This window comes from Dysidea avara, chromosome 3, assembly GCF_963678975.1.
Source record: "Dysidea avara chromosome 3, odDysAvar1.4, whole genome shotgun sequence".
NCBI classification, from domain to species: domain Eukaryota; kingdom Metazoa; phylum Porifera; class Demospongiae; order Dictyoceratida; family Dysideidae; genus Dysidea; species Dysidea avara.
The window spans coordinates 34235887-34249430 of NC_089274.1; the positions used below are offsets into that span (position 1 = coordinate 34235887).

Consider the following 13544-nt stretch of genomic DNA (forward strand, 5'->3'; position numbering starts at 1 on the left):
GGTACATAGAATTATGGGCGATTAAAGTTCGAAAAGTAGGTAACTTTTATGTGCCTACATGCCCTATATTCACAGGCCCAGTCAAATTTGCTCTCTTCACATTCTTTAGTTTGATTATTGTAAAAATGTTTGTTTCAGTTTAAGCCATACTATAATAGTTACCATTGCTTTTAGACTTGATAGAATAAACACAGTTTTCTGGTAGGAAATTTAATTCCGGCCTTTTTCTTTCAATGCTTCTAAATCATTATGATAGTATCTGGTGATAATGGTTTGCCTCTTTTTGGTATTGCTGGTGTGGAAAGGCTTGGTTACTACACCCTTTCTCCAGCTAAAGTCCATGAAGTGCATGCAAACAATTTATCAGGTGCAGTATTACAAAATGTTCAAAATCTAACCATAACATCGGTGCTAAAAATAGAACTTGAGTTGAAGTTAATGTACATGTACGTAGATCATCAAATGTCAGCTCAAAAACTAGTACTTGCTATATACTTGCGGCAAATAGGAGTATGTCACAAAGTACTCACTATACAGCAAATAGTGTATGTGTGTTCTTCATCTACGCTTATTAAATGCCTTCTTCACACCTGTTCCACTATCATCTAATTTAGCAAGAAATAATGGAAGTTATGCCTTATTTGGGGCATCATACGTATGTGGTATCCATGCAATAATACAATAAAACAGTAGCTTCCTTTTGTACCCCCCTATGTAAGTTAAGCCACCCTAAAATGTGAACACCATGATATCAGAGTATTTGTCTAAGGTCCCATTTGTATTGAATATACATACAATTAAGCCTCTAAGATCAGGACAAGAACAGTATAGTGGGGCCTCAGTATAGTATTGTGAGAGCCTCTATCTATATTTAGCTATATTTTATATAGCTATACTATTCTGAATCCTCTGAGATCAGGACAACTTTTCAATAAGAACAGTATAGTGGAGTCTTACGGTGTCCAGAATAGTGTTGTGAGAGCCTCTAGCTATGTTTTATATACAATACACACACGTATGTATAACTGTGTGCTACCTCTTAATCTTTTTATGTACAGTAAATAGATCATGACATGCCCTTTGTACTGAAGTTATGTCTGTTCTCAATCACGTCTGCTGAATCACTTCTGTCTATACCTGTTATTTTCACTAAAATGACCAGCAAATCAACTTCTTAAGGTACAGGGGTGTATGTTATTCTCTTACACTTGCATGTTGCTCCTCTTGCATGAGAATTTTGCAATTAATTTTAGCATGCAAAAGAGAACTTTCAATGATATAAAGGTGCTACGTACCACTCTTTTTGTGACCAAATTTGCAAGAAAGGTCATCCACACACCAAATTTTATCACTTTAATAATTCATAACTTAATTTAAATTTTGAAATAAGTTATTGATTGAAATTTTGTCAGCTATGAGCCATAACAGAGCATTGGAGGAAGAAATTTCACATCTGTTTGAAACAAACAATTGCATGTGGAAGATGCAAATCCAGCCTTTAACGGCATCCATTGCATAAACAAAATTAGACTTAAAAGTCTTTCCTGCTGCCACCTATTTGCTCCACTAATGTTTTCCTCAATTGGCATCTATCAACAGCATATATTGTGGTCAGCAATAACATGCCATATGAATATGTGTGGCACACAGTGTGTTGCGTACAAATTTGGTTCTACAAATGATTCATAATAGTAGATGCTAAATGTACTGTTTGTACAGTATTTTCACATGTACGTATACAGCCAGTGTTCTATGAAATGCAATGGTAGACAGGGACAGTGCTCGGCTACAACAAATCCATGACAGTCAAGCTGTGAAAAGGGTGCATGTAGTGGCACTACAACTGTATCATTCAGAGTTAGCTATAAACTAAAAGTAAAGAGTATTGGTCTAGCTGAAATTTAATCATTGGAGCAATTTCTTGGTTGCTGATTTTGATTTACTTCATAGTTGGCTATTCTGTCTGCAGTTTGGCTATTTTGGCATGGATACCATCATTTACTACTTTACATGTGCTCTACTCAAGGCAGAAAGTCAAGCTAATGTTCAAAACACAACTTATACAATTACTTATTATCTAAAACCATTTAGTTGATGAGATTACATTAATTTAACTACTATAAATTTACTTAATCGCTCAGCATAAAAATAAAATATAGTGGACTTGCCTATTCCGGTCACCTGCCTTATGAAGGAGTTGGTTACATTAAATATGTTAATGTCACTGTGTACACAAATGACACAATTAGGAGACTGTTATACAATGGTCAGTTAAATCAGGTGACCTTATTATACAGTGATCCATTTAGACAGGTTATACTGTATAGTTCAATATTAGAAGTATTGCACAATCACAAATGCAGTAAAATACCTACAGTAAAGCAAACAGGCATAACATGGAATGTAATCAAAGGAATCTAATGAAACTTGGTGTATAACTTTGACTCATGATGCACTGTCTTTGTGCCAATTTTGAAGAAATTCGAAAAGAGTGGGTTATCAGTTTAATTTCTTTGATACTTTAGCATGGAATGACCAAAATACTAGAATTTCCTGAGGTAATATCCCAATTTGCCCAATGCTGACAGAGGTCCAGCAGGTGGTTTTGAGTAGTCCATAGTATGGAGAAATATTTTGTGACAGAAAATAAACTATAGACCACATTGCAAGGTTCAGCCAAAAAAAAAGCCCTTTCTTCTGCTGGACCATGGTCTTTGTATGGAGCTGGTCTTTGTAAGAAGGTGGTCATTACGAGGCGGCCACTAAATACGAGGCGGCCACTAAACAAGGGTTTTACTCTAGGGTACATTTATGTGACAATTTGACCATTCCCATTTTCCAATTCCACTTTCCGTTTCCAGTTTCTATGTCCCCACTGTTTCTAATTACCTTGCCAACCCTAAACTGCGAGGTTTTAAGGTTTGAATGAAGTGCCAACCACTTGTCTCAACTGTATATACATAGCATGTATTTAAACTGATAAACATGAGTAGCTTTTACTTGTGGTATACATCCACCTTAACCCATTAACAGCCACTGCCGCCATATGGCGGCATAGCATCATATAGAATAAACTTTAGCCTCGCTATAACTTGTAAAACACGTTTCATAGTGAGATGCGCTAGTACAGAAATGGACATGCCCCAGTTTCTGGGATAACCGGGTCCTTCCCAGACTAGTACGTGCTTGTTATGCAATAGCGTAAAGTGTAACCTTTTATAATAGGCAAATTAAATCATTCTTTGAATTGAAAACTAGTAGCTGGTAACAAAGAAAGTGTTATACATTGATGGAGACAGGTAAAATCGATAGTCAGCTGCTTTATCCCAGACGTGGCATGGTAGACATGAGTGCAGATACACATGTGTAACAGCAGAAATGGGACAAATCATGAAACCCGCTGTGGAATGGATCATACTATAAGTAAACTATATAGAATTATATAGTTCTTTACAGTGTAATACACCTTAGTAAATAACTAGTTGGGATTCTGTTGTTTGTTCGGGCTGGTTTTCACTGAAGTTTAAACTTTGGCATTTGATGACTCCATTGTGGTTACTGTCATGTAAACAAAAACAACACAGTCGACCTCTTTAGTTTATAGCAAGTATTTAGATAGATGGTTACTAAGTAGTTTTGTGTGTTGGACGGCTACTATGATGCGATTCGGCAATTTGGCCAGTGATCCCAGAGAATTTGGCCATCAATGGGTTAAATTTTAACTTACAATGAGGGGTATGTATATGTTTACCTTGCAAATGTGATCGTTAGTTCTATATCGTGATGTATTGTGACATAAACCTGGTTATGCGTATATGATATAGAGTTTTTCTATATCGTGGTAGCACTATACATAACCATAACCTATCCAAGGTAAAATTAAAATGGTCCACAGCATTCAAACCTTGTATTCCTCAGATTCTATTTTCTCTTTTGATAGCCCATCTTTCTCAGCATGAAAAAAGTCCTGTAGTACCTACAAGCACACAAACACGGACTAACATGAACATCCTATTCATGCAATCAGTAAATACTCAGACATGCACATAATTCCATAGCTACTCACTTTCACTGTTTCCCTGAGGAGTTTAGCACTTTCCTGGAAACAGTGATCATAACAACAATTATAACCATCCTATACTTACCGGCTTTAATTGACATGGACATTTAACCACACTTTCTAAGCAAAGGACAGTGACATTCCAAATCTCCTGAAGCATGCTGTGATATATCGCATAATGTGAATGATGTAAAAACAAAGCTATGTTTACCTACATTTCCAAAACTACAGGAAGAAGTGATTCATTGAACATTGACAAGTTCTTTTCCAAGTACACCATCATTGGATCTATGACCTATTGGAAAGTGACTCATGTGGTAACAGCATGGCATCTTTAAAATAATTCTTACTTGTTCAACATCAATTTTAGGATCTTTCTTCACAATCTGCTGCAAGTGCGAAGTAATATCATCAGAAAACTGTAGTTCATTGCATAAAAGAACAGACAATATTACGTAAAAGGTATATATGAAGTACACTCATTTTTATGATAAAATTGGGCATTTTAATTCACTACAAATTATTAATTTTGTTGTGATTTATGAAGTATTGCATCATGCTTATTCACCTTTTGAGCAACATTATACACCACTTGGTCAAGACGACACTGCACATCTTCCTGTAGACTACACATCAGATTACTCAATGTTATATGGGCAAGCATAGCTTGCTCTTCCCCTTCAATTCTTGTAAGTTCTGCTATTATTTGTTCGAACTGAAGAGATATTGGTATCATTGACAGTTTCTCTAGTGTGTACTGAATGTCATTGAGACTGATGCATAACTGTAGGAAGGATTTGAAAAGCAGATGACAGGTTAAGCATAGTTACCTGTTTAGTGATTAAAAATTCTTTACTGCTGGTATCACGAAGATATTCCTTTCGTTCTAAGCAACTAAGGCTTTCATCTACATAAAACTTTATTGCTTCACTGCAAACCTATATACAAGAACAATTTTGTACTAAAGTGTACTTGAGCATTTTGTAGTAAAGTGTAAGAGATGAGCATTCATTGGCACATCACTGAACCTCCAGATTATTGCTGCTGCCACATCACATGCATACGTACTAGAGCTGAGCGATACTGCCATTTTAGTATCACGATCGATACTAAAGCCACTATTCACGATACTGAATAGTTCACGATACTTACAAATATGTCAATCATAGCTGGTGCTGCATAGTGTATTCCTCAGTATTCCTGCAGGAAGTCTTTAAAAGTAGCATCAAACTAGCCACTGTCATCCTTGTTTACAGTAACAGTTATTGTAACACATACTTTGAAGTTATGTTATGGTGTTCACACCTCTCTGCAGGGGTAACCAGTTATGACTTACAAGGATTCTTGAGCCTAGTACAGCATAACAAAAGGATTTTTAATGACAATAATGTACAGGCATTGTATCACGATAGTTAATAACAAAATATTGCGATATCGATACTTTCAAAATATCGCGATATATTGCTAAAACGGTAGTATCGCTCAGCCCTAATACGTACATATAAGCACACAATAAAAGCATCAAGACACACGGTAGTGTGTCGTGCGGCCAAGAAAGCCGGCGACCACACTGTGAGTATATTTACAGGAAGAAAGAAAACAGCTTTTCAAGCTCCATGGCCCCTTCTCCAAAGCACACCAGTTTTGCATTATAGCTGTCCCCCAAGTAGGGTACACCACACAGCAAATTTGACTAAATTCGCAATAGCCAATTGCGAGATATGGGCGTTCAAAATTTCATTTTAATTTCTTCATTTTTTTCTTCTTCTTATGCCATACGGGGGTTTTGATTTCTTTTCGCACACTTTGCAAAATTGCTATAAAATGTGAACGTGTAACTCGATTGCCTTGATCTTTGGCAGAAATGAAGAGTGTCTAATGGTGGATTCTCGTACCTAGCTTGTTGTGAATCTGAATAATATTCAAGAGTTATGAGCATTTATTCATGTAAAAAAAGATCAAACTTCTGTCACGGCTACAGGGTAAACCAAGTACAAAAATAACTTGAAAATTGGTGTGTAGATAGGCTGATCATCGTAGTAGTGCCTTTTGATAGTTTCAATAGCAGTAGAGTTACAGTGACAAAGGTATAAAGCAAAAACTAAGCAAGTGTAAAATCGTGGAATCGAGATACTCTAATAGAGCAGTCACCTCGGGGTAAAAAAGGTGTGCAAAAAATGATGAAAAAAAACAAAACCTACGAGAATTCGAACCAGGGACCTCCATACCTAACACCTGCATCCTTAACCAGTGAACCACTGTTAACTGGCTGATCACCTCACTTAATTTCTGCTTTATAAATGAAATTTCTAGTTGAAATCTGCTTATAATCAAACGTTTGTAATTTCATAGATCTACAAATAGAAGTACTAGATTGTTCTAGAACATTCTATGTATGTTCTATTAGAAGTCCTCAAAAAATGTGCACTCTATTAGAGTATTACAATAATATTATCAAATATTGAATTGAATCATGCAATGAAATACATTTATAAGTCTGTCTTCAATCATCACATTGTATCTACATAGAAAAGAAGAAATGTGAGTAAAAAACAAACCTCAAAGTCAGCCATAGGCTGGTTTTGGGACCTTATAAAGTACAAAAAGATGTGAAATCCACACAATAACAGCCAAGCTGTGAAAAAATGGTGCGACCTTAAAAAGCCTAGGTGAAAAAAGTTGTGAAATCAAAGGTAGCGGCCAAGAAATGGCTGCAATGATGTTAATGCTAAAAAATTTTAATAATGGCTGTGTGCATTGTTAAAATTTATTAGCATTAACATCATTGCAGCCATTTCTTGGCCGCCACCTTTGATTTCACAACTTTTTTCACCCAGGCTTTTAAGGCCACACCATTTTTTCACAGCTTGGCTGTTTTTGTGTGGATATAATACTACATGTATATACTTCCATACCTCAACAATTCCAATTGTTAGACCATAACGCTCAGAAGGCACTGGCCAGTCTAAATTGTTCCAAAATTTTGAAATCTAAAACAATAATTTCTGGTCACTAACATGTAGGTAGGAAAATAGCTCATTGCAGTATACTACACACACACACACACACATGCACGTGAACATACACACATTACTATATGTGCTGTATACAACTGTTCTATGGTTATAGCCTTGTGTAATTATATAAGGGGAGCTAATAAACCCCCAAAAATAAGAAAACACTATTTCTAGGAGTAATGTCAAATTGCTATGAAACTTCATACACTGGTCAAAATACTCTAACGGAGCAGTCAATGCAATCCATAAAAATGCAATAATATACAAAAAGTTGTTTTAAATATAGTACATGATGATACCAACTACTAAAACTGTACTGACACCTCCTGAGATTGTCGAAGTGCTGTTTAAATGCTAATGATTATGTAATCAATTGTATAATAAAATAAACTAATCAACAAGTAGACACCTGGAGTTCAACTTGTCCATGTTTTTGGCTGATTGGTCCTAATTTTATCCAACTGTATATGTGATGTGAATTCTTTTAATTTGTGGCCATTGATATAGAAAAATCAGACTCTTACGAATCTTAGCAAGTCACTCTCTATTACGTTAAGTTAAAAAAACATGCACTCGAAGAACTTCTGTACACATTACATATATGGAGAGTAAGCATTATTGTGATGAAATGTGAATGTCATATGATCAAAGTATTATATACAAACTAGGTGTGAGATCATACCCTTCTAAAACATGCAGAAGCACTCAGAGCAGACTGAGAATACTTGACATTCTTAGTGAGAGTAGCAACCTGTAAAAGAAATTAATAATTTGCATTTATGTCATTTACACAGAGGCAACACAAAAAGATATGTGACCAGGAGGTTTAGGTTTTTCTGGCTACTAATATCACCCAAAAGCCAGCTTCACAATACCATCCTGGCACCCTGACAGTATTGGTTAGGTATAACCAAGCCTAAAAGTGCTTCAGTATGACCCTAAATGCTTCCAATAGATTGTTACAATTTTTTTTTTACAAAAAATTATTTGATAGAATTTTCTACTGACTAACTGCCTGACTGATGCCCTTCAGACAAGCCTAACTCAATAATTGCTAAGGCTACAGGTTTGATTTCTTCACTGTTTGACATTGCTTCATCCTGACTATACATTCGATTAAGGTTCATAAAAAAAGTCACCTACACCTGCAGATATACTAGTGGACACTTAATCCCTTCAGGTATAGAGTGAAATTAGAATTAAATGTCTACTAGTATATTTGCAGGTGTAGGCGACCTTTTTGCTATGATCCCTAAGATCCTAATTTTTCCTTTATTGAAATAGACCATGCATGCCACACAAAAACATTATGCATGTTTAAATCACTTCTGTATTATTATTTATTATTACTAAGACCGCGTCACATACAACCAAGTACATACACCCAAGTACATACACCAATGTGACAGCCCTCTGGTGAGGCTATTAGGTGGTGAAGGCACGATCCCCAAATCAACTCAATATGTTACAGTAGTGACAGATATAACACAATAGTGGCATCGTAACTAAAGGCCACCAGTAGCTAAGTGCCAGTACATCATTGGTGTGGTAATGGCACAGTGATGTGAACACAGTATATGTATACAAAACATACAGGAGAGAACTATACATTATTGCAGTATTGTATGCAGCAATACATTATAGGCAACATCACCAGATAAAAATTATTAGCCAATATACAGCGCAGTATATCAAAGAGCTACATAGGGTTCACTGTGTAGCAATGGCACAGTGATGGGTGACACACTATAATTAAGTACACACAACTTGCAGGAGATAGCTACACAATACTGTAGGAGTATGAAAGCCAGATGAACCAGATAAAGGAAGACAGCCAAGCCAGCCAGAGCCAAGTAGCTAAGCCAGGTGAAGGCAAAAAAGATTAAGCATGTATTGAATTGTCTGACACCAACACAAAGGAAATTCGCCATGCCAGCTGCACAAGACAAGATTGTTTACTTGTATTTTATATGTAACTGTATTGAAAAGAGCGTGGCATGTGTTTTAATGTTTTCTTGTATTGTTTATTTACATGAATGAATCCACTGGCAGCTAGCATGGAGACTTGAGACGTTATACAAACATAAAAACTTACTTGTAATCTTCTCGTTTACACGTAAAGTGGCCTCTGGCTCTCCTGCAGTCACTCCACAGGTATCGCTAATCTTTTCGTTCACACAATCTGTAAATAAGCAAGGGTATGGTACTGGGTGTTATATAGAATTACACGTATGGTCAAGTCATCAGCACGAACGGGCGCGACGATTATACGTTTGTGCCTTCATTCACAGGCGAATCTATCCCCGGTTAATTCATGTCTCTAGACCTCATAGTTTTCGAGAACATTAATTATTAATTAATTATTATTATTTATTTATGATGTAATTTTAACCGCATTTGTATTATCTTTAGTACTTGGTTGTATAATTATTATTATTAGCAATTTACAGTGACCAGCACTGAAGGTCTGACAGCAACATGTGCTGCAGCCTTAGGATTACCTAACTTAATTTAAGTATGCACCGAAACAAGGTTTCAATCAATAAAACCTATCAGAATTGCCTGTTCATGGAGAGAACAAAAAGAAAATCTTTGTCTCTTGTTGGTACAGTAAACAGCAGATGAGTTATGGATATGGGGCAGAAATCAAGTTTACTACTGTTATTTCTTTGTTAGACTGGCTCTTTGTGCAAACGGAGAAAACCTTGATGGATTTACTAATGCATGGTGAACAGATTAAGCCAAGTCCCATCTTTATATGATCTGGGTAGGGACCCGCCTATTATGTTCAAAATTTTACCTATTATGCTATGCTGCACTGCTCAAAATTTTTACCTATTATGCTCAAATTTTGCTCAAGCTTTATGCCTCATTTCCCATGTTTTGCTAATAAATATGCAGTTGTGGGCACATAATAACTAGCTGGAGCACATCTTTGCTCTTCAAAATGCATGTGGCAGTAAAGATCGATATACTCTAATAGAACAGTCAACTGCGTGATTGTTCTATTAGAGTTATTGACTGTTTTATTAGAGTATATTGATTTTTTCTGTGATATGTATTTTGACCATCAAGGATTTGTAGTATGTCAAAGATATTCTTCCTATTATGCTAGCATTATGCTCAATGCTTTCAAGCACCTATTATGCTCAAAATTATGTCAGCATAATCGGCGGGTCCCTAGATCTGGGTAATTAATTAAGTATCTGCAATTTGTTCGTCATGTAGTTGCTGTAAAAATCAAATTTCTTGCTGTTCCAACTGAAACATAAATGGTTGAAACTTTTTTGCTCAGCCACTAAGTATGCTTTACATACAAGTAAACAGATTGTATGTTTTACTTCATTGATGGATGTGACTGCCCTCTTCATCTCATTACAACTCTTGTTGGCAACTGCAGCAATCCAGTCACAAATGAAACATTTAAACCACTGATGGTACTTATTGAGGTGTAATCGTGGTCTGTCACTGAGAGAGAGAAAATCAAAAGATTATACGTATACTATTATATATTAAGTATATAGTACATAATGTTACCCACCTTAAGGGGATGTAATCAGCAAGCTGAATGAGCTCACTCAGGCGTAGGAAGAGATGATAAGATGGGATACCTCCTTTACTGTTTCGATTGGTAGTGAACTCTTTAATTTTATCTGAAATCTATTTTTATGCACAATATAACAATAAAACACCTACATATCAGACTACTCACAACCAATGGTCATGGACAAGCACATGTACATAGGTGTGTGCACACTACACTATTAATATATAAAACAAAAAGTATAAAAGAATTACAATAAAAGATATAAGAATTTCAAGTAATCTACAGTACGATAGTACTGTATAGTAGGGACCACAAAGGAGTAGGTGTGGCCTACAAAATAACATCACCCAAAACCAGCCTCAATTTTCCCCAATGATGATGAGGTAGTATTGGTTAGGTAAAACTAAGCCCAAAAAAACTTTCAGATCGACCTGAAACACTTCCAACAAGTTGCTACGGAATTTAAAAAGTAATTCATTTAATGGAATTTTCTACTGACTGCTTGGCTGATGCCTTCAGACAAGAGTAACTCGATAACGGCTAAGGCTACAGGCTTGATTTTTCCACTGTTCAATGTCGCTTTCGACGTTGCTTTGGCCTGAGGGGTGCCTTTTGGCATACCACAGTACATACAATGCATTCTTCATGGACTTACCAGTGTCCTCCTTTGTGTCCCATTCATCTTGCTGACAGCAGAGGGTGTTGATTTGGTGGTAGTATGTGATGGCTTCCCTTTGTAACAGAAATTGTCCGTATTTTTCATAGTGGCTATTTTGATTGCGGAAGTGCTTTTCAAACATTTCTTGATTCATACTGCTTGAACACAGCCGACAATGAAGTGTAATAGATACTTCACTTTTTCAGAGCATAATAGATACTTTACTTTTTCAGACAATAATTGATATAATTGGGGCGCACGTCACTATTCCTTCTTTTGGTATGCATGGACTGCAGAGGCACTTTTTGAACAGCTCTTGATCCGAAATGCTGTGTAACGGGTTGAATATAGCTGACAACGAGGCATAGCGGATACTTCACTTTTCAGATCATAATCGGGGTGTGCGGTGCCATTTCAGATGCATTATGCATCGTTATTATTATTATCTAATCCAAAACAGCCAAGCTGTAAAAAAAGTGTGCGGCCCTCAGAAAGGCTATGGTGAAAAAAGATGTGAAATCCAAGGTGGCGGCCAAGAAATGGCTGTGATGGTAGGTTAATGGTAAAAATTTTAATAACGACAATGCAGGTGAATTTTTGTGCCACTTGGTCTTGGCAAAAAATTCACCTAAATTGCCGTTATTAAAATTTTTACCATTAACCTACCATCACAGCCATTTCTTGGCCGCCACCTTGGATTTCACATCTTTTTTCACCATAGCCTTTTTGAGGGCCGCACACTTTTTTTACAGCTTGGCTGTTTTGGATTAGATTTCACTTCTTTTTGTATTTGTATACCCCAAACTATGGCCGGCTTTGGGATTTTTTTAACCTGTCTTTTTTTCTTTACTACAGGAAGAAGAAAAGATGGAGTAGATGTACTTTAAATATTTCTGATTTTATCAGTAAATGTACAAATTATATATATATATATAATACATATGTGAGTGGTTCAAGTAAAATCAAAGTATTGTTGCCGTATTTTAAAAACTTATTTTTTTAAATACAATTATATAATTTAGTCCGTGAGGAATGTCGTATCAACATAATAACTAATTTTCATAAATCTTGTGCATGGTGAAGTCATAATGATGATGTCATATTGATGACATCATAATGCTAAATTTTAATCTGCATTTTTTTCAGATTTGTTCAAAAGAAATAAAATTTGGATTTTACTTGAACCTCTCACATATATTTATTACAGAACTCTTCATGGTGGTTTCTTTATAACTGAACACTCTACAAAGTGACTTCTTCTTGCTGCTCTCTCTACAGGGTGAATTGTTTGTAGCTGAGCAATCTACAAGGTAACTTCTCCTAGCTGATCTCTCTACAGGGTGATTTGTTTGTAGCTGAATTCTGTGCAGGTGATTTGTTTGTAGCTGAGCTCTTTACAGAATGGTTTCTTTGTAGCTGAACTCTCTACAAGGTAACTTCTTCTAACTGATCTTTCTACAGGGCAATTTGTTAGTGGCTGAATTTTCTACAGGGTAATTTCTTTGCAGCTGAACTCTCTACATGGTGGTTTCTTTGTAGCTGAACTCTCTACAAGGTAATTTCTTCTAGCTGATCTCTCTACAGGGAGATTTGTTTGTAGCTGAACTCTCTACAGGTGATTTGTTTGCAGCTGAACTATCTACATGATGGTTTCTTTGTAGCTGAACTCTCCACAAGGTAACTTCTTCTAGCTGATCTTTCTACAGGGTGATTTGTTTGTAGCTGAACTCTTTACAAGGAAACTTTTTCTAGCTGACCTCTCTACAGGGAGATTTGTTTGTAGCTGAACTCTATACAGGTGATTTGTTTGCAGCTGAACTCTCTACATGATGGTTCTTTGTAGCTGAACTCTCTACAAGGTGACTTCTTCTAGCTGATCTCTCTACAGAGAGATTTGTTTGTAGCTGAACTCTCTACATGATGGTTTCTTTGTAGCTGAACTCTCCACAAGGTAACTTCTTCTAGCTGATCTCTCTACAGGGAGATTTTTTTGTAGCTGAACTCTCTACATGATGGTTTCTTTGTAGCTGAACTCTCTACAAGATAACTGATGTCTCTACAAGGTCACTAGTTTGTAGCTTAACTCTCTACATGGTGGTTTCTTTGTAACTGAACTCTCTACAAGGTGACTTCTTCTAGCTGATCTTTCTAGAGGGTGATTTGTTTGTAGCTGAACTCTCTACAGGTGATTTGTTTGCAGCTCAACTCTCTACATGATGGTTTCTTTTGTAGCTGAACTCTCTACAAGGTAACTTCTTCTAG

General features: G+C 36.2%; 1 protein-coding gene across 2 annotated transcripts in view; it reads right to left on the reverse strand.

The window, feature by feature from the left end:
* LOC136250808 (BAI1-associated protein 3-like) overlaps positions 1-13544 on the reverse strand; it is a 96892-nt gene that overhangs the window by 19811 nt on the left and 63537 nt on the right. For both annotated transcript variants that reach the window (XM_066043114.1, XM_066043113.1), the window contains 11 exons: positions 10619-10737; positions 10419-10545; positions 7760-7828; positions 6976-7050; positions 4891-4998; positions 4629-4844; positions 4411-4479; positions 4276-4355; positions 4146-4221; positions 4067-4099; positions 3905-3976 (listed from right to left, as the gene is read on the reverse strand). In XM_066043114.1, coding sequence (XP_065899186.1) covers positions 3905-3976; positions 4067-4099; positions 4146-4221; positions 4276-4355; positions 4411-4479; positions 4629-4844; positions 4891-4998; positions 6976-7050; positions 7760-7828; positions 10419-10545; positions 10619-10737 — 1044 coding nt within the window. The remainder of the gene's footprint in view (positions 1-3904; positions 3977-4066; positions 4100-4145; positions 4222-4275; positions 4356-4410; positions 4480-4628; positions 4845-4890; positions 4999-6975; positions 7051-7759; positions 7829-10418; positions 10546-10618; positions 10738-13544) is intronic.